Source organism: Lottia gigantea (assembly GCF_000327385.1).
Source record: "Lottia gigantea unplaced genomic scaffold LOTGIsca_189, whole genome shotgun sequence".
Classification (NCBI taxonomy): Eukaryota; Metazoa; Mollusca; class Gastropoda; family Lottiidae; genus Lottia; species Lottia gigantea.
In genome coordinates, this window is record NW_008708354.1 from 98272 (window position 1) to 120966 (window position 22695).

Genomic DNA, 22695 nt, shown 5'->3' on the forward strand with positions numbered 1-22695 from the left:
GTGAAAAAACACCAAAACACTACATGTGGTGCTATTTCCGTTAAAGGGGAGGTTACTCGCACGAGCACATTCAAGGAGAATTACTCCTGCTAACACTTGGATGATAGACAAAAGTGTGACTGGATAATCTGGACACTATGGCGCAGTAAATGAAGAAGAATTTTGTTTTGAAAACGAAAATGAAAGTAAAAGTAAAATGATTTTAAAAACAAAACGAAAGTGAAAGTAAAATAAAAAGTGAAATGAAAGTAAAAGTAAAATTATTTTAAAAACAAAACGAAAGTGAAATAAAAAGTAAAATGATTTTAAAAACAAAACGAAAGTGAAATAAAAAGTAAAAACGAAATGAAAGTAAAATGAATTTAAAAACAAAATGAAAGTAAAATAAAAAACGAAATGAAAATAAAACGAATTTAAAAACAAAATGAAAGTAAAACGAATTTAAAAACAAAATGAACGTAAAATAAAAAACGAAATGAAAGTAAAATGAATTTAAAAACAAAATGAAAGTGAAATAAAAATGAATTCAAATTCAAAAGAAAGGTATTTTCATAAATAAAATAATAAAACCATAAATAAAAACCATAATAAAAACCATACAAGTGGTTGCCTAGCAAGATACGTCCACTTCCCTGATAAATTAAGGGCGTATCAAGGGCAGTCACCAATCTGTGTCAAATCGTACCAAAAATCTAACTTGTCAAAGATATTGTTGATTTAAACCAACACAAATTCTGACATAAACTGTCAACTCTATCGCATAAACAAGCCACATTTAACACTTAATGTATTATCAAAATCAGATGAAATCTTTATAGACTCTATAGCATTCATGAACAAATTTGGACGTCTTTTTTCAGTCAAAGGCCATAACTCAAAATCTGTTTAACGAAAAATCATTAAATTCGACTTGACCAAGATCTTATCAATATAAATAATCACACACATTTCATTAGACGAAACCGCAGTCTGTATTGAGTTTACAAACAAAGTTTGACGCAATTTTTACTAACACAAGGGCAATAACTCAAAAATCATATATTGAAAAATCGCCATATTCGAACTTGACCAAGATCTCATTGTTTTAGATGATCACAGCGAATTTCATTAAAATCAGATGCAAACTGAAAACATGAAAAAAGTTTTACACTAAATTTCATTAATATCTGAAGTCAAGACACTGATATTTAGATCATCTGACTCGGGATAGTTGGGCAGCTCAGAATGGTAAAGGAGATTATGCAGTTGAATTAGTGGACGAAATAGTTGATAAATTGAAGAAACGTAACAAACTGATAAAATTGGCAGATCGTTCCGAATTTCGTTGGGAAACTACCCGCCAGTATGAAACTAAACCCCATAGCAACGATAGTGATGAGGCTGAAAGAGGTGTCATGCAACTCAAGAAACGACATATAGTGCAGTGTACAACTATGGTGGAAATCAACTTAGTTCAGGTAATGGCGGTGGTCGACCTACTACTCAACAACCTAAATTTCGTCCTCAAAGAAGTCAGTATACAGTGGATGTTGCTTCGTTTGCGGTGAAAGATTGTCTCAGTACCACCAGGTCCGCATCAGTTACAAACAGTCAACAAACCGTAACCAAATAAAATTGTAAAAGATATGTATTTAACTGATTTAAAATTATTTTCGAGTATGAGCAGGGACAAGAAGCTTTTATTATTAAGGGTAGATTACTTGCGAATATCGAATTTCGGAAAAATATTGGAGCTAGTAATTTTATTGTAGATGTTATTTCTGTAGGTTATAAAATTCCGTTAATAATAACGCCTTCCGCTATTTACATTAAGAATAATGTCTCTATAATTTGCTCTATTGAATAAGGATTTTGTGTCAGAAGCAATTCATGATCTTGAGATTAAAGGGTTAATCGAAAGATGTGTAACTGAGTCCTTGGTTACGAATCTGAATTTTTATTTTGTGATTTAAGAAAATGTAAAACAGGTTCTAGACTAAGAAATACTGGCAAACCATTGAGATATGATCGTATGAGAGAATTGTTCATTAGGGCTTTTTCATATTTTTATTTTTTATTTTTAGAAAATATTTCTAAATCTGGTTTACATAGCCTCCTCAGGTGGAGCTACAGCGATCTGAATAGGCTAACGACGCCTATGTCAAAGACTACTTGCAGAAGTGTCTTTCTCTTTCTTTAGGGTTAGGTCTTTGAGTAATCTGTATTTTGTTATTTTTTTCTTTTTGTTTTTCCCATTCTTTACGTTCAGCCGGTCGGTGTCGATGCTCATACCCATGTATTTGTTTCACTGTCGAGGACGGGGAGGTATGCACAAGAGAAATATTATTCGTGTCGTTTGACCAAAAGGGAATAAGACACGAGTTATACTTTCTCTTGTTCTCGAGTCCTGGTTAGTAACAAATAGATTGTGTTATATCATTCAGTACATCGATTAAATTTCTAATGTATATGATTTATACTGTAGTGGCTGAGTGTACATCAGTTAAATTTTTTATGGTATTTATTTATAAGGTGTCATTGTTAAATACAATAAAGGGGCGGTCACTGTCGATGCTCATACGCATGTATTTCTTTCACTGTCCAGGACGGGAAGGTGTCCACAAGAGAAATCGTTTTTTTCTCGGCCACTCGATATATACACATTCAACCAACCAAACATGCAATTCGTGATAATAGCCTCCTTTTTGGTGAGTTTTTCTACGTTTTTGTAATACCAAGAAAAATAAAGAAACAATTGCGCAAGACATGGAAAAACTTGCTGAATTTAAATCGAATTGTTGTTTTTAGTCAACTTTGAAGTAACTTTAGTTTGGGATTTCCTGTGTCCTTGCCCTTGTTAATAAGACTCGTTACACATGAGTCATATAACTCATTGGTTACATTGAAAGTCGGCTGTCAGTATGTTTAGCCCACGCAGGCGCTATTTTGCCCAAAAACCATTTCATTCTGCCTGTGATTTTCTATTTGAACATCAATATCAAAAGAAATTTACTCACCGTCCGGAAGACAGATTCCAAAATGTCCATGTCCAGTCCCAGAATATGTGAAGGGTATCCTTGTGACATTCTTCATATTGGAAAGTCCAACAAATTTGTGGGAAATTTTATCCTCCCATTTAGCACTGTCTCTTTGTAAGTTTATTGTCAAGTTGTTATTTTCTACAACTGATTTTAAAACGACCATCTCTGCTCTGAAATATAAGATATCTTGCCAAGCAAAGTAATTTACGCCCACTGGCAGCTTTGATTTTGAACATAAATATTTAGCAGTACAGTAACAATCACCAGTATGAAATATTCAACCTTCAGTAATACACTTCTTTTGAGCTCTGATACTGAATAATATTGAGTATGAGTTATTGCCCTAGTTCTTGAAAACGTGTTCAATTTTTAGCTCGTGAAAACTCTAGAAGACAAATATTCAATCTTCAGCGCGGTAATGAATAATAAAACCAAGTTTTGTCAAAATCCAGCAAGAATAATGCCTTCTAGAGTTTTCAAGATCAAGGGCAATAACTCATACTAAATATTTTTTCGATTTTGCTGATTTTCAATAGGCTTTATCCATGGGTGATAACAAACACTCAAGCCGAATTTTGTTAAAATCCGTCCGTGCCTTCTAGAGTGTTTACAAGATAAAAATTGAACGCGTTTTCAAGAATAAGGGCAATAACTCATACTCATTATTTTTAGATTCTTCTGATTTTCAATAGGGTTCATCCTTGGGTGATAGCCAACACTCAAGCCAAATTTCGTTAAAATCCGTCAAGAATTGTCCCTTCTAGAGTGTTTACAAGCTAAAATTTGAACGCGTTTTCAAGAACAAGGGCAATCACTCATACTAAATAGTTTTCAATTCTTCTGATTTTCAATAGGGTTCATCCTTCGGTGATAACCAACACTCAAGCCAAATTTCGTTAAAATCCGTCAAGAATTGTCCCTTCTAGAGTGTTTACAAGCTAAAATTGAACGCGTTTTTAAGAACAAGGGCAATAACTCATACTAAATATTTTTCAATTTTAGTTTATCCTTGGGCGATTATGAACACTCATACCAAGTTTCATCAAAATCCGTAATGAATTGCACCTTCTAGAGTGTTTACGAGCGTTTCAAGAACAAGGGCAATAACTCATAGTAAATATTTTTCGATTAGTCTGATTTTCAATAGGGTTCATCTTTGGGTGATTATAAACAACCATACCAAGTTTTGTCGAAATCAGTCAAGAATTGTGAAAGCAAATTGTTTACGAGTAATTGTGGACGGACGGACGGACCGACCGACCGACCGAAAGCTAAATGTATGTGAATTAATTTTCAGTCAGTGGTTCCTTCGATTCCACAAAATATAAGTGTTTGATGACGTCACTTATGTGAAAAATATCATGCTTTATCACAAAAGGTCTTTCGCAAAGGTCTAACGTCATCGAACACTTAGTCTTAATGGAATTGCAGGAATCACTGACATATGGTGCAAATCGATCCTATCAGTGTCTCCCAATACGCAGGACTGTACTAAGCATGCAGATTCAACTTGCAATTGCATGTATACCCTGAGTTATAGGCTCATTTAGCATTTTATATGAGTTATATATTTTGAATGAGTTTAGTTTGAGATGATATAGTGTTCCTATGACGACTTTTAAATTGCTGTTTAACCGCACCCTACATAAAAAAGACAATGTCTTAAATTGGCCACCGTACAAAGAGCAAGAGAGATCAGCGCATAGTTGTATGCGAATTATATAGAATACACGTACTTATGTCAGTGTTTTTCATAAAAATTTGAGAACATTTTAAGTACATTAAAATGTACAGGTCGACCCGAATCTGTATGCTAGTTGAATGTGTATGTAGGCCTTAGCTAAGTTCAGCCCGGTCCCCGAAGCCATCATAACATAGCATAGCTATTAATAGCCCATTCTGTAGGCCCTACAGCACTTTAAGGCCGAAATGTCCAAGTACAAACAAAGCGCAAATTAGCGCAAATGACGGTAAAAAGCACAGAAAAAATGGATTTTATATAGATATATATATAATATCCATCGATACTAAGCTATCGGAGCCATATGTGCTTCAGCCAAAACGACATTGTGTTATAAAATTGATTGTAAATAGGTTTCCAGGCTACTTTTATGTATCGCTATATGTTCCTTTAGCAACGGTAAAATATTATTATTCACATCTATGATCATTATCATCGTATCGTTGCTAAAAGAACATGACTAATACTTTGCTGTAGTCATAGTCATAGAGTTATAGATAGAACTTATATATACAACTCTGGCTGTACTAAACTAGGCCTATTGCTGGGTATCGATAACCATGCCGTGATACGATACTTATCCCGATTCAAGGGTCACGATTCGATATGTATATAGTGACATTTGGTAATGGGATACAACAGTTTGTCTTCAAAGTTTCAATATTATTAATTCATTACTGTGATATTTGGTAATGGAGTTAATAGGAGTGGTTAATGTCCATAAATAGTCAAATAGTCAAGTGGAAACAATTTGTAATTGCAACGGGACAATGATAATGATCATCATATAGCCGTTACTCTCACAATCCCATATTCTCGTCATTAATTTTGATTGGTAAAGAGTTTACTTCTGTGCCAATTATATTCCTTCAAACAATTTTTTGCGAGAATAACCAGACACAAAATTTGAAATACCAAATTTACTTTCTTTCAAAGCTCAAGGTTCGCGGTTCGGTTGTCATAGTGCCAAACAGCTTTGATAGTTTCAGAGCAAGAATAAAAAAATCAACAATTTTTACGACTCATCGAATAATAGGCCTATTCACATTAATTTTATTCCAAATGACTTGCGAATCAAGGCATGTACGACTACACAAATGAGTTATTAACTTATAATGGATGAAAGTGTTAGAAATTTCTAAATTTTCCGCTGGCCTACGTTTTAAGAACCTTTCTGTCAAGTTCCACATCGATCACTGATCGACAAGCGGGTTGGTGCCAATCTGCAACAGTTTCCGATGATTGAATGAAGGCCGCAATTTTCAATCGCAGTCCTATACTCCAAATATTACCAGATAAATTCCTGCTTGGACGGTTATTAGTCTCTAATGACGAGAATGTGGGATTGTTCGGGCAACGGTCAGGTGATCATTATCATCGTACCGTTGCAAAAGAAAGATCATTCTCATCGTACAGTTGCTAAAGGAACATGGCCAGCACTATACTACACCAATTAATCCAGGGCAAATGACAACGAATGGGTAGTGCCATGCAATGTAACATCGGGAAGGGCATTTTCTGCAGAATGAAGCAAATAATAACAAATTAATCTTACTTTAAATAGAAAATTGCCACTAATTATGCTATATAATGCACGACAAACCTAGACAGGTTTTCCCAATAATCTAAATATAGACCTTTCTATATTAAAACATCTAACCACTAAAACATTTTAAAAGCAAAATGATTGTATTCGTAGTCTAGGCTACTTTTAGGTTTTGCATGCCTGTTTGGGAGTAATTTTTGGTCTAGATTTGGAATTTGGTGTCTGAAATTGCATTATATATCTTTATGAATTGATGAGATAAATCAGAGACCTTAACTCGCTAAAAGGCAGTGTATAACCGGTAGTAGTCCATGGTCATCATAATTATATTGAATTTTTTTAGGAGACATTGAGGATTGGTCAGGCTTTCATTCGACACATTGGAAAGCTTTCAACGAGATTTCTGGAAAAAGTTGTAGAAGGTTGAATTTCGTGTTTTAACATGGGAAGAGATGACAAATGAATAAAATTAGCAATCGTACTACACTATTTAGGCTAGGGCAAATGGCCACGAAATGACAATGCCATGCAATGGATCATTGGGAAGGAAAAATACCGCAGAATGAAGCAAATAATTTATAACAAATTAATCTTACTTTAAATAGGGAATTGCCACTAATTATGTTATAATTTTATTCAAACTCCAAACTCGACAGTCAATCTCTGGAAATCCCAGTCTTACATCATATCAGAGGGAGCTAACCACATTTTATTAAGAAACCACATTAAATTTTTGCACGCTAAAAAAATCGTGAAATAGTTATCCACCAGTGCAAAACAAGCAAGTACAGTGGTGTAATCTATTTTCGTGCATATCAGGATTTAGTTACATCGAATTTCGTCAAAGTTGAATATAACGGAAATTTTTTTTTATGTTTTAGAAGTTTCCTCAAAATGCTCAGATATTCTATGAAATAACTAAAAGTGGTTTTATTTCGATTTTCTTTATGAATTCCTCACTTTGACCAATATTTCATGAGTAACCATATCGATAATGGCTGTCACCTATTTTCATTCTACTAGCTGACATTGTACAGATAGCCCATGTTCACCAAAACAAGCAAATGCGGAGGTCACGCGAGGTCGCACATTTAAATTATTAATCATTTTCGAAGATGCACGAAAAACTGGTTAGCGCGACTGTACTAACTGAGGCACTGTTGATACCTTTTCAATATCGGAGACAGGATATTGAATGAAATTTGTTTGGATGCAAGCTACTATTTCTGATGTTTCTTGAGGTTGGGGCTGTTTACCACGTCCTGAAACATTATTGGCTTGAGAAAGCACTTGAGAATCATATTTTTTTATTAGACTTGAAGACAGCACTCTGAAGGCATTATGTCCGAATACATAAAACATAGGAGGAGGTTATAAAATGTAGCGCTTAGAAAAAGCAAAAGTAAAAGCTTATAAAACTTAGTTTGGTATAGAGTGCTAAGGAAGAAGATACTAAAGGTGAATTCTGATAATTGAAACTAGCACAGTGAAAACATATTATTCTCAAAAAGATCTGCAACAGACAGATACTTCAATGATGTTCCAATACCTTGTACTGCGACAACCATCACTCTGCTCAATATTTTCTGGCAAAAATTTGTCCATATATCATTCTATTGAAAAGTCTGCCATTATTCCCAGCTGGTTTATATGATCCTTGAATACATTAGTATGTTCCCTGGGATACATGAACAAGAGGATAACTTTAAAATTTGAATGTTTCTTCCACTAAGAAAAATACAGGGTTTATATAGCCTATATAGTGGGACCAGCAATTTCATGATTCTTGAGCAAGATCTTTAATATCCAGCTTTAGCTTTTTCTTGGTTCTTATGGAAGCAAACTCTTGGATTTTATGAATGCAAAAGTAAGGAAAAGCTAAAAAAAAGTTAAATGAGTTTAGCCCAATGACAAACATGATTCTTTATTTGGATTAAAGTAAGAATTCTAGAAAAGAAACTATTTTGCGATACATTAAGACTTATTTTATTATTCAAATCCAATCAATAAATAAGAAAAAATATTAATTTGGGAGGGGACACGACCTAAAAATATTATAAATATAAATACAACAAATCTGCACGTGGAAATATTGCAATAGGCTGTGGGGAAAGAACCATAATAAAATATCAATCCAGAGCATCTTATTAAAGCTTAAAAAACCAAAATATGATGTGAAATTTGTCAAACTAGATCTTCTTTGAAATACAACATGTTGCAAATATCTCCTTATATTTTACATTTAATATAATAGAATTCAGTGAAAATTTTATAGATCATTTTTTTTTTGTGTATTTCCATTCATCAAGTTTCATCAAGTTTATTTAATCCACAACCTTGACTGATTGTACATGAGGTGTTATAGTGATTGTTCCAGTCTGTCCTGCAAGTCTTTTAAAAGGTTTGGCACCATCAGATCCTTTTGGAAATTTACTGGCTGTAGCTTGACCAATAGTTTGCTGAAAGAAAAATGAGAAACATAGTAAAACTGTTTATTAAAGAGAACATAAATAGTTAGATGAGGTCTTTCCTCAATGTAATCAAGGGGTTGAAAATTTAAATCAAAGTAGGTAGACTTTTCTCACTGTGGACTTCATTAGCCAAATTCTAACAAAATCAATTATTGAGTGGCAACAGGTGTATTGAAGACAGAAGTTGAGTGCCAAAGAACACAAACCCATGAATTATGTAAGAGATATTGAATACCTTATTGACTGGTGGATGTCTTTCAACAACAACTGAAGCCATTGGTGGTGCTACAGTGGTGGAACCCATACTAGCTGTTGAAGGTCTGGATTTTTGATTAGCAGAGGATGTAGTTTTGCTGGAAAATTTAGCACTATTTGACTTCTTACTACTAATACTTGTAACTCCAGCTGATTGCTTTGATATCTAGAACAAAAAAAGACAGTAATTTGTCAAATATAGAAACCAAATACAAAATACACTTAAGATTAATCCCAAAAGATAAACCTACCACAGATTTAGGGTGTGGGACAATGTGTGGTCTAGATTCTTGACTTGTTACTATTCTTGATGGTAGACTCTCACAGCACCCAAGGTAAACCTACCACAGATTTAGGGTGTGATACACTGTGTGATCTAGATCCTTGACTTGTTACTATTCTAGATGGTAGACTCTCACAGTACCCAAGGTAAACTTACCACAGATTTAGGGTGTGAGAAACTGGGTGATCTAGATCCTTGACTTGTTACTTTTCTAGATGGTAGACTCTCACAGCACCCAAGGTAAACTTACCACAGATTTAGGGTGTGGGACAATGTGTGGTCTAGATCCTTGACTTGTTACTATTCTAGATGGTAGACTCTCACAGTACCCAAGGTAAACTTACCACAGATTTAGGGTGTGAGAAACTGGGTGATCTAGATCCTTGACTTGTTACTATTCTAGATGGTCGACTCTCACAGCACCCAAGGTAAACCTACCACAGATTTAGGATGTGAGAAACTGGGTGATCTAGATCCTTGACTTGTTACTATTCTAGATGGTAGACTCTCACAGTACCCAAGGTAAACCTACCACAGATTTAGGGTGTGAGAAACGGGGTGATCTAGATCCTTGACTTGTTACTATTCTAGATGGTAGACTCTCACAGTACCCAAGCTAAACTTACCACAGATTTAGGGTGTGAGACACTGTGTGGTCTAGATCCTTGACTTGTTACTATTCTAGATGGTAGACTCTCTGTGGAATCACGAGGAATGGTTTTAGATGTACCATATTCTTTCTGTGGAAAATTGCCATCTAAATTATCACTATAGCCATCATTAGATTTCCCACTGGCACCTTATGAAAAGATCAACACATTGTTAGTCAAGTTGTCCCATAAAATAGTCCTTGTTCAAACAATTAGAGTCAAATATCAAATAAGGAATAAGTTAATTATATGACACCAAGAACTTTCAAAATAAAACATTCTAAATTAATCAAAAAAAGTCTTCAATATTTCACACCTGCATTTTGAATTAACAGGAGGCTCAAACTAATTTTCCTATTTACAAGCTAATACTATAGATCTGATATTACACCTGTCCTAGCTGTATGATGTAAGAGATGGAATGTTATCTTATGATCTATATAAAATTTTCATTGGCAACCCCTGTAAGTTTTTTCAGTTTAAATTTCATATTTTTCCCATCACCAAAAACCACAGAAGACTCTGTCAATTACAAAGATTTTCAGCAACTGATTCAGACGATGTTTTGGTTTAGCTGTACATAGACAAAGGGGGACTGGGGATAAAGGGTTTCTTTATGATAAGAGATTGATAAAGAAAACACTTTCAATAAAACTATACAGTTATGCCTACACCATCTTCACTATGTCAAGGTATATCTCTAAATGACATTTACAAGCAGATAGAACAATAAATAAATCTTATACTTTACATGCAAAAGCCAGCTTTCTTGCATCATGAAATGCAGCGATTTGATTGGATTATATGTTTGAGAATACAGTCAATCAGATATAATACAATATAATACGCAGTTTTGTAATATCTTGACATTGTGTAGATGGCAATGCGTAAGAAAACCATGGAGTTTAAGCCAGTAGATGACAGCAAATGGACATACCTCCAGATTGTTCTTCATCAGACCCATGAAACATGTTCATAGCTTCTAAATTAAGAGCACAGACACCTCTCATAAAAGCTTTCTTCATGGCCTCCTCATATTTATCTCTCTCTGAATGTAATATATCTATTTCATATCTTCTCCTTTCTAATTCCTCATTTAACTACAAATTAACAAGACAACTATGAAATTACAACAATAGAGTTCTATGCAATACTTCCAAGCTATCATATGACCTAGAATTGATTCATCAAATTATGTCTACAAGCCAAGGTATGAGGCATCACCAAAGCAACTTGAAAAATTTGGCTTTATTTCCATCAAATATGTATAAAACATGACCTCAAAAAGTCATCTGTATACAAGTTTTTTCCATAATAATTAGCCATTAGCTAAAGTTTGCAATATTTTTTAAGGTCTGAAATGCCTCACACGTAGAGAATCTGTATAGCCTAAAAAAAAACACTTACTGATCCTATCTTCATTTCATAATCATTAGTTAACTGCATACAGACTTCCTGGGCTTTAGCTTGACAAGCTCTCTCTATCTTACTTCTCCAGTTATTTTCCAACACTGAATGCCAGGCTGCCCATACCTTCTGTGCCAAATTCTTCTCATAATGACGCTTGGCTAAATTACTACAGAATGTCTGTAAATTTTAAAAAAAATAAAGCCCTGGTTTGCTTTGACTATTTTACTTATTTTTTTGCCTTTGGGTCTAAATATCACACCCGACTCACTTTATGTCTGACTATTCTAATCATCTCAAGGCCTTTGTTTTTTTTAATATTATTCTCATGGCACTCTTACACTGAGAAACTTTCAAACAATAGGTTTTATAGATTTGACATCCAGACATACCTCTCTCTTTACATCATTATGTCGAATTTTCCATTCACTAAACTGTTTCATCATATCTTTACGATCTTTCTGTTTCTGCATTGCATGGGTTAAATTAGAGATGACTTGATCTTTGCGTTCCATAGACTGTTCATATGTATGTAATAATTCTTTTAAACTATCTATCTCATTTATTAACTTATTTTTCTCAATAACATTTCTACAAAATATACAAATAACATACAATTACATAATGATTAATTATACAAATACATAATGCTTAATATTACTGGTACACAACTACATAATACTCTATTATACAAATAACGTACTATTACATAACGCAAAAAATACAAATTACATGATGCTTATGAATGCATATAACATCAATTACATAATGCTAACTTAAATAATGACATAAAATTATTTCAGTGAGATAAAATTACATAACACCTCATTATATAAATAAAATACTTTAATATAATAGATTCACTTATACAATGAACAAACAATTGCATAATACCTCATCAAACAAACAATATACAATAACATAATGTTGCTGTATTATACAAATAACAAACATAATACTTAATAATTAGTCCATAGTTCAAATGATAACAAATGCATTAAGTAACATGTCTTATTACATAACTGGCAATTAATGTGAAAGAGACAAAAACCCATTTTCATATTCCATGATAATCCAGGAATTTCAAGGACAACGGGAACCATGTACTTAAGAAAACCCTTTCCAATTTTTCATTATCTAATTTTTAACATACTCTAAGTTGTATTCTTACCTTTCTTGTTCTCTATGAAGTTCTTGTCTGGCATTTTCTACTATTTTAATCTTCACTTGACCAAATTCAGCCTTCAAACAATGTTATAAATATTTAAAGTATTACTAAATATATAGAAAAATTAGCAGTATCCAAATATATTTTATATCTATATCTGTCTTACTTCTCTGTTGATAAATGGAATTCTACTGATAGTATTTATTTGAACTCAAATATCAGCTTCAAAATACTATTAGTTCTAAGCTTTCTGAAATAAAATACTTTTGAAACGAATATTCCAGTTTACATGCAATTTACTTACAAAAAGTAAGGAGGTTAACCTGGCAATAAGCTTTATTATAAAATACTCACAAGGACATTTCTTTTTAAATCTAGACAACTTTGATCTAATATGTTCTCTATTACGGTAACATCAGTATCAACAGTAGCAGTATAAATAATATCATCACCAGCTTGTTCACACTCCATATTTAATGGTTCAAAACTACCCTGACTTGCTTTCTGCCATGTAAATTGTTTATTTCTAGAGTTTTGAAGCATATCGTCTAGAATAAGATAAAATAAAAACATTTATGTTTTTGTCCACAATTGGACACCCACAGGAGATGGAGATATGTTGTCTAGGTGCCAGTTCATTAAGTTGTAGCCCACAATCTTGGTTGTTGATGCTGGTTTGATGGACTAGAAGAACTCATTTCATTTCATTTTATGTTACATACTAATGCAATCCATAATCCACAATGTCCACGTTAACAAATTTGTAACTATCTAACTGTTGAACAAGTTGCTGGTTTCAAAACATATTGTATAGTGGGGCCCCTTTAGCACTGTTTCCAGTTTGTTAGCATAAATAATGATAACAATAAGTTGAAATTTCCTCATTATGAATGAAATGAACGACTGATGTATTAACTTGCTGAAAACATGAAAATACCATTGCTATTATGTGTTGGTGGATTTTGATTTCATTTCAATAAGGGTGGAATTCTCTATCAATGTGTTAAAACCAACTCATCCAATGAGTATTATCTAAATAGACAGCAAATGTTTTGATCGACAGCTTTGCTTTACTTAACTATAACTATAACTTAACATACCAGGTTTTTCTAAAGTATCACTACCAGAATTACAATTATAATTAGGTATAGGACTGTGACAAAAATCTGGTAGACTAGTTGGCTGAGGGTTGACAGATCTTGGCGTCAAGTTCTCATCTAAAACTTTTGAGTCTGAAACTTTAAATTCAATGGAACTATGCAAGAGGTTGGTTTCAAATTAAATGAGCCTAAACAAGTAACCAGATATACATTACAATCTTAAAGATATTTTACTAATCAGATACATTTTTGGGGTAAGATCCCTAAAATTTCATCTTGGGTAGCAATCCAGATATACCAGTATGTCTTTATTTAAAAAAAGTATCTACATGACATCTTCTTCAAAAACATATCATAAGTTAATAATATGTAATTGAAGGTATCGTAAAATTTCTTACATGCTGTTGGTGTTGGATTTGAAGTTGTTTCTCTAGTAACTGACACTGGTGGTAAAGATGTTACTGTTTTGGTACCAGAAGAGGATGAATCAAACTTGGGAGCAACAACAGCATATTTTAATAACTCTTCATATTCTTCCTAGAATTAAAGTTCACTTTTAAATCTTTAGTGAAATTGTTGTCCAAAATTTTTTAGTACAGTTCAATTTTGACAATAAGCATGGCATATCACATTCAGAACTAACATCTGAACAAAAATGTCTCATTCATTGGCTTTCAATACTTCTAGATGAGACAAAGTAAACGAACAATATAAATTTATTTTGATATAATACAGGTATAACGCCTTACATGTCCTGGAAAAGGTACTGCAATAATAAACAGCATGGGAAATATGCATAAAGAAAAACATTGAAATTGTAATAAATATCCTTGGACCTACATACAGTACCGGTAGCATAAAGTATCATTGGTACTGAAACTATGACCTACCTGTAATCTTGAAGAAACTGAGCTGCCAGGAGAATCAGGGGGAATATCAGGAATGCTAGCAGTAGAACAAATATCACTAGACATATTTGACCTTTAACTTAAAATCTGCTAATTGTTGCCTTTGTTAAGTTACCGGTATCTATGAAATATGAAATAAGCTTACACTATTGTAATTGTTCCCATTCGTTAAAATTATATAGATATATTTTTGCTCATTAGGTCCTGATGTATGAACTTTTACCACTTCAATGATTTTACCTGGATGAAATGTAAGCTTAGATTTGGAAACACCAAAAGCACACAATAAAAACTTTCGACCGACTCTGAGTGGAATCAAAATTGAAAATCCAAGTGGGCAGATAAATAAATGAAATGAATGGAGTTTTACGTCCTACTTTTCTGCACCATATAGGCTAATAAAGACGCGTAACGACATGCAGGGTTGCAGGGTGCTATGAGGGAAATTTTGCCAGGACAGCAACATAGGCATTAGCCTGGTCTTCAGCAATGATGCTTAAGTAGTCTAAGCATTTGTAGTATTAGATCTTAGTATATTTGATTGAATTTCAATATTTTTTGAGCAACATTTATCTTCAACAAAGCAAAAGACAAAGTAAATGATCATTGTTGATTGATACTATGATAATAGAGTGGCAAGCTTGAACATGTCTGTTCATTTTTTTTAAATTTAACCATACAATAAATAAGATACTTAAAAAATAAATTACTAGATATCTGACTCCTGGGTTTCTGTCCTTCAAATCTTTTGCCAGGTTAAATTCAAACGAATGTTAAAAAAATTTGATAATGTCTTCAAAATTTAAATTTTTTGTATCTTGACAGCCATCTTGGTAAACAACGGCTACGCACACAATATAATATACGTAAAAATAAAATCTCAATTGATTTGAAAAATACATTTTATCACAGAACTGTATAGGCCTACTGATGATTTGATTAATCATTATTTTGATGGTGTATTCATCTGAAAATTTCGATAATATGTATTCGAAAATAATATGTCCGTGCGGGCTTTTTTAATCCTACATGTTTCATGTGCAGATAGAAAATAATCAAGACATCTCGACCCAGCTTTTTATAGGAAGCGATGTTTCGACCAATAGAGTCTATTCGTCATTTAATACAAAAATAGTAGTTATAGAAAATCCATTAGCTAGAATCTTTGATTGCACTTACAAACATCATGATCTTTATTTTTCTTTGATTTATCTGTGATTTTGTGGTCTTATAGACTTTTCTGTGGTTTAAATAGTAAAATTAACTAGTGTCTTAGAGATAAGTAGGCTACATACGTTTCCTCATGACATTTTTATTTAGTGTGGTCTTGTCAATTCAAAAAAGAGTTAGTAGCTTGAAATATTTCTAGTTAAAATAGAATAACAAGTAAATATTGCACAGTATTTAATGTTACATTTTTTCAACAAATATAACAATTAATAAAGACATGAATTTATTATCATATATATTAAACAATTACTACAATCTAAAACAACAATATCTAAAAGTGCTTCAATATAGTTACATTTAAACTGGTCAAATACATAATTTATGTATATCAAAGGATTATTCCATGTATATCTAACTGTGACTCTCATAACTTCTATGTGGTTCCTGTATTTACAGAAAAATGTGATCAGATTATGACGTCACCATTGGAATACCATTGGTATAATAATATCAGCACAATAGGAATTCATAAAAAGACAATCTATGAAAAATATATAAACACTAAGATGGTACAATTCTGCCTCAAAAAGAAGAAAAAATTCTTAATAAATTCTAATTAATAAACTTCTTTAATCAAGCTGAACAGTTCTATAGTTTATCTGAACCTTCATTCATATACCTGCAGGTTTATCTAACATTCTGACATTCCCACAGGTTTATCTGAATCTTCCCTACATCCCACTGGTTAATCTGAATCTTCTTAACATTTCAACACGATTTTTTGAATCTTCCCAAAATCCCTGAGGTGAACCTGAATCATAACTATATCCAACTAGTTCATCAAAATCATAACTAAATTTCAACAATTTATCGCAATCATAACTATATTAACACAGGTTTATCCGAATCTTCCCCATATCCCACTAGTTTATCTGAACCTTCACTAAATCCAACTAATTTATCTGAATATTTACTAAATTTCAACGGTTTATCTGAATCATAACTAAATTCACACAGGTTTATCTTAATCTCCCCCGTTTCCCACTAGTTTATTGGAATCTTCAATAAATCCATCTAGTTTACCTGAATCTTTACTATACATATTTCAACAGTTTATTTGATTTTTTTTACAAAATCTCAACAGTTTATCTGAATTATAACTAAATTTACACAGGTTTTTGTGAATCTTCACTAAATCCCACTAGTTTATTTGAATCTTATCTGAATCTTCACTAGATCCAACTACTTTATCTGAATTCTCACCAAAATTAGACGGTTTATCACTACATTCCTGCAGGTTTTTCTGAATCTTCTTTGTCTTCTTCATCTTCCACTTCATCTTTTTCATGCACCAATAATTCTACAATTTAATAGATTCACATCATTAGCAGATCTCTATGGCAAAGGTCTCTACTATAAACTTCTAGCACAAATTTCTTCATTTTGCAGAAAAGCAACAAAAGTTTCACAGCTGTCTACAAAATATCTTAATTTTTAACTTCCAAAATTGATAGAACTTATACTAGACTATGCATACTGTGATATCAGTAGAGCCAATTTTTGAAAACTTCAGAAAATTTAAATTCCAAAATACCATGAGTGATTTTTATTTTATTTTAAGGCAGATCAACTAAAAATGGTCTCAAAAACATTGAGAAAACAATTAGAGTAGTCCAATTACTAAGAACATATGAAAAATGAAATAAAATTGGAACATATCTTAAAATCCCAAGAAATTTTACCTTTGCCTATTTGTTCTAATATATTAGAGTTACATATTTCAAGATAATGTTCTTTCTTTATAGTCATAGGTTTCATATTCTTCTTAAATTCCTCAAATGGTACTAATGTCTTATTACAGCCTCTAATTTTTTGTTCCTGAAGATAGAAATTTGTTGTAACTGTCTCTTGCACTCTCATATCTAGCTATTTCAATTTCAATATCAACCAGTGCTGGCACAATATATCTATAGAAACATCATATCATATCAACAGGAAAGATTACATATTCAGTGTTGACAGACTTTCACATAGCCACAAAGTAAAGACACAAAGCCTATGTTGCAGCACATCAAAAATAAAGGTTGGACCAGACATATCAGGAATGGGTTTCTGGGAGAAATGTTTTTTTTTTTTGGACTGGTGAGTATCAGGCTAGTTTGTCATAGTGGTGTTTTAACAAGCGCATAATATTATCAAGCCATTCAGCAACGAGATATGGATCCATCAACAATAAACTTTCTACTGCATGTAGTTTAAGAACATTGTCATTTTAATTACATTTATATCTTTCGGTCAATTATTAACAATTATTAAACCAAGTTTTTGTTCTGAAAGTGGACTCCATCAAATATTTTGCTTAAAAACACAAAAGTCTGAAAATATTTTGCTATGACTAACCAATTCAAAGTGGAAACATTGTTAACTATAGTTTATAACCCAAATACAGTAAAATATTTTAAAACTCAAATGGTCATTACCTTTCCTAAATATAATACTCTAACCCAATATTTTCCCTTGTTATCTTGATACAGTTCAAACCTGACATCAGCAGCAAAAGGTGGCCATTGATGATCAAATATATCTAATGAACATAATAAAGCAACTAGTGTTGAATCATGAGTAGAATATAGGCAAATCTGTTCTTTACTGAAAGTTAAATTAATAAATAAAAAAATTTCACCAAAGATCTAATCAATCGAAAAAATTTCAATCTTAATCAGATGAAACTCTTTATATTGTAACAAAACATGTTAACAGCAGTTGGGTAAATAGATTGAAATTGCAAAATATGTTTAAATTATCAAGGGTATCCTCATCCTTTGAGACAAACACAAATGAAATTCATATAAAAAAGTTCATAAAAATCTTTGTCTTTTTACCTCTTTCCATTTATGACATCTTCCATTTTATCAACATTCATGGTGACTGGTAAACCAACAGTTAATCTTAAAGCTGTATCTCTTTCACAACTAAAATACATAATAAAACTTGTAGTTATTTAAATCTAATTGTAGAAGAACCTGATACCAGATATTTTTGAATTTCAATCAGTAAAATCAATTGCTGTGCTTCTGGCAGTTCAAACTCATATCAACAATCCTGTTAAAAGAATATGCAATGGAATCCAACTTACTCTCTCTGTCCACTAAAAGCATGATACATTATTTTAATAGCATTTTTCTCTATAATATCCATATGAGGTTGGACACTAGGTGGTATTTGATAGCCATGTACCTACAAATACAAAAACAAAGGGAAGAATAGCTGTATTCAATTTAAAGCACAACAGAAAATGTTCATGAAAGAGACAGTGCCAGCTGATTTAAATAAAAATAATTTAAAATATTCTAAACAATTAACTGAACATCATGTGATTTTCCCCCTTAAAAATAACAAACATAAAAGCTTGAAATGCTAATTCTTGTGATACCCCATGTGATATTTCTATTCCTATAACATCTTGTTTGGTTTCGCACTGTCACTTATCTGATTAGTGTCGAGACAAAATCCACCTCTGGAAGTAGACATTTCTATCTGGATAACTTCTGGTTAAACAAGTTTATTTGCCAGTGCAAAAGCAACTTGAAGTTATTCAAATAGAAATCTGCAGTTCAAAAGTGACAAATTCTATCTGTTAACAGTACATACCTCTCTAGCTATCAAATCATCTCGTATATGTATGAAATTTAATTTTCTAAACCCTTTACTGTGTTGTATATCTGAAGTAAATCAAAAAAATGACTCACCAGGCAAAATAACACATAAAATGGCTTAAGAAATTTAGTTGGCCAGACATGATAATTGATAACATACACTAACACAATAGCTTTCAGATCAGTAAATAAAAGAGTGTGTCTATCATATGTATGTTTGACAATATTCGCAACTTTCCCTATTACATTATGATTTAAGCCAATTTTTTACTTAAACCATTCACCAGTCTATTGTTTCCTATTAGATTTACATCATAATAAATAATGAAGTTATTACCTAGAGCTTCTTCTATAAATTCTCTATCTTCAGCTATACCAGATATATCATCAAAATGTATCATTGCTGCATGGACAATCTTTCTGACCACAGGACAGTTTTGACCATTAGGAAATAAGATTTCTTCCATATCATCACTAACTGGGATACTGATAGGACCTGTTAATATTCCAATTCAACAAGATTATTCACAATCTGATCAAAAACTATCTGGCTTTTTCCATTAGCAAGCATAATTTGATATGCACAGTCTGTAGCACACAGGATCTTGTCTAACTAACTGCATGACTAGGTAATTTTTCATTTCAGTCCTTCCATACCTCCATCTCTGACCTGGCCTTGCTAAATGGTCTCAACTGTTACCTGAATTGAACAGGGATTCCTAAGAAAGCAACCAAGGCGCAATTCTCTGAGCAGCTCTGACTCCTTAAGTTCAGTTTAGTTTTATTTTCAACACATCAAAAATTTTAAGAAAAGGAAAAAAAAAACAACATGCCTTTAGAGTTAAGCTCTTGAGCACCAAAAAGACCAGCTAATACACATCTTAATGAAGCTATAGTACGATCTATATTGGTAGACTGCATACTGAATATAACAACATAATAATTTGCTAATTTAAATTTACAAGCCTACACTATTAATAATTTTAAGCATACACTTTCAGCTACCTCTGGGTTTCAATCAAATTTCAGTAACATTTTCATGTTTGAATATAATGCATGCATTTGTTTTATTGGTCAATCAGCCTGATGTTAGAATTTAAACTACATGAATGACATAGCACTTATTCAATTTCATGATAGAGACTTGGAGTCATTTGAGCTTTACAATGTCAGCAACACAAATTCCCCTAAAATAATTTGGTTTGTAGAGGCTCGAGTAAACAAGGGTAGCATAAAAGGATCATTCCCTATATTTTCTTCCAATTGTCTGTGAACTAAAGATATTATAACCTTGACATTGATCTACCCCAATTTCTGATTGGCCAACTTGATTGATGACATGGCAGCTTCAAGGTACTGAATAGTCTAAAGTGACAGTAAAATGATGTTCCAGTAGTATCATAGGCATATTGGACTGACAAAGTACTTTATGGATCATGATGTTACTTACTAAACTTGTTGTGGTTTAAATTGTCTATCTAAAAATGATCTATAATCTCTCCGTAAAGATTGACCCAATGAAAACATTTGATCTTGTCCTGTAGTAGTTAAACTACCTAATACTGCTCCACCCTAAAAATTATAAGAGGAAAGGATCATTATTAATCCTACATTGATTTGCAAATGGTGTACTAGTCTAATCTGGAGAACAGTCGGATAGACCCAGCTGTAAATGGAAATGGATAATCTCCAGTTGGCAGAAAGGATCCTCAGGAACCTAGGTACTGGTAGTTGTTTTCCTTGTATAATTCATCATAAACCTTAGTCAACATTTGTGTTAAAATGTCTGACAACAAGAAATTGTGATATACCAGTACTACATGTTAGCTATAGATTTAAAATATAGATCAAATCACTCACCTTCAATTTTGGTTTGCTCTCATAGCTTCTTTGAATTCTAGAAATAGGTCTGGATTTATTATCCTTGCCAACTAATGATACCTTATAGTCAAATAAAGTATGTTGTAAATCTCTTAACAGACTAGCATCATATGTTACCTAAAGAAAAACATTGTTATCAATGATGGGTTGAAAACCATGACATCCATAGACTAAGAATGTCTTTGAGTGCCCAATAAAAATTGAAATTTCAGTCTGAAACTTTGATTTCTTAGAGGAAAGAGTTTTATCATTGAAAATCATCCTTTGTCCTCACAATAACCATATGGAAATTAAACTTGAATATTTGTAATATGACATTCAAACTCACTCAATGGACGTGAAAGAGGAGGCAAAATGTCATGAAACAATATATAATAATATATTCATGTCAAACATGTACAGTTCTACTGACCTCACCAAGAACAGGAATAATGTGAATTGGAGTTCTAGCACCATGTCTAAAATATACTTGAACGTGTTTTAGTTGCATATTGGATAGAGGATCAATTTGCCCACTCCTTGCAACCTCTTCACCTTCCGATTCAGCTAACAAATACAAGTCTTTTCTTCCGACAGAAAAAGTTGCAACTGTTGCACCTATACCACTAGACACTTTTAAAAATCTTGTCCAACTCATGACGACTGATGCCGCGCGTTAATTTAATTCTTATGAACAATTTTATAGCCTGTGAGACTGAATAAGTAAAGAAGGTTTTGAAGAAATAATGACAAAATCGTGTTGACAATAAGCACACGAATCTTATCTCACCGGTACATCAGTTGAAGAGTTCGTTTATAAGAGCAATAACTCTCGTTTCAAGGACTCCATACCCAAGCTGAATAATAACCAATAAATACCAAGTTTTACCTTATCAAATGAAACCACTCCATCGCTCAAAACTCATTTGTCATAAAGGGCTAGAACTAAGAAAGAAAATCGTGAAAACAGAATTTCTTGGAGGTGTCATACGGGTTCAATTTAAGCGGTATCGTATAGTTTGCAAGTAAAAATGATAAGCAGTCAGATACGATAGTTTTTAAAAGCATACTGTTTTAGGCACAGCGTCATTAGGCACAACTTAATTAAGGCCCAAAAGAATCAAGAATAAAAAGCGAAAAAAAAAACAAAATTAAAAATTAAAAAAACCCCGTAGAATAGGAAAAATGACAGGAAGGTACAGGAAGAAATCCTACTATTTTCTATTTTACACTGTGCCTAGGATAACATAATGATGTGCAGAAATTAACACCCGGATATTGTACTTCAAGTTATCATTTAAGATTAAGCTTTCTGATAAAAATGCTATCATATAGTCTATATATTTATATCTATATATAACCTACATGATCATAAACTATCTCCTTGAAAATCAATAGAAGCCTGTGTTGAATCTGCACAAGAAGACGCTCAAGGCCGACGACAAATCTAAAACTTCAAA

At 32.6% G+C, this 22695-nt stretch overlaps 3 protein-coding genes across 3 annotated transcripts; 1 reads left to right on the forward strand and 2 right to left on the reverse strand.

Moving 5' to 3' along the window:
* Nucleotides 1–520: 520 nt before the first annotated feature.
* LOTGIDRAFT_174269 (hypothetical protein) lies at nucleotides 521–2120 on the forward strand (the record flags this gene model as incomplete). Its single annotated transcript, XM_009052599.1, has 4 exons — nucleotides 521–543; nucleotides 1211–1457; nucleotides 1658–1762; nucleotides 2064–2120. 4 exons carry the CDS (start codon nucleotides 521–523, stop codon nucleotides 2118–2120), a joined length of 432 nt encoding a protein of 143 aa, XP_009050847.1.
* A 6511-nt stretch (nucleotides 2121–8631) lies between these two features.
* Nucleotides 8632–14615, reverse strand: LOTGIDRAFT_174270 (hypothetical protein; the record flags this gene model as incomplete). The annotated part of the gene is made up of 13 exons (XM_009052600.1): nucleotides 8632–8766; nucleotides 9014–9199; nucleotides 9285–9374; nucleotides 9755–9844; nucleotides 9943–10115; nucleotides 10904–11066; nucleotides 11374–11553; nucleotides 11766–11964; nucleotides 12545–12615; nucleotides 12896–13089; nucleotides 13642–13773; nucleotides 14040–14178; nucleotides 14532–14615. 13 exons carry the CDS (start codon nucleotides 14613–14615, stop codon nucleotides 8632–8634), a joined length of 1836 nt encoding a protein of 611 aa, XP_009050848.1.
* Nucleotides 14616–17002: 2387 nt separating this feature from the next.
* LOTGIDRAFT_174271 (hypothetical protein) lies at nucleotides 17003–21893 on the reverse strand (the record flags this gene model as incomplete). Its single annotated transcript, XM_009052601.1, has 11 exons — nucleotides 17003–17079; nucleotides 17462–17597; nucleotides 18200–18368; nucleotides 18602–18691; nucleotides 18856–18956; nucleotides 19371–19441; nucleotides 19713–19871; nucleotides 20242–20297; nucleotides 20826–20947; nucleotides 21236–21373; nucleotides 21669–21893. 11 exons carry the CDS (start codon nucleotides 21891–21893, stop codon nucleotides 17003–17005), a joined length of 1344 nt encoding a protein of 447 aa, XP_009050849.1.
* Between the last annotated feature and the right edge of the window lie 802 nt (nucleotides 21894–22695).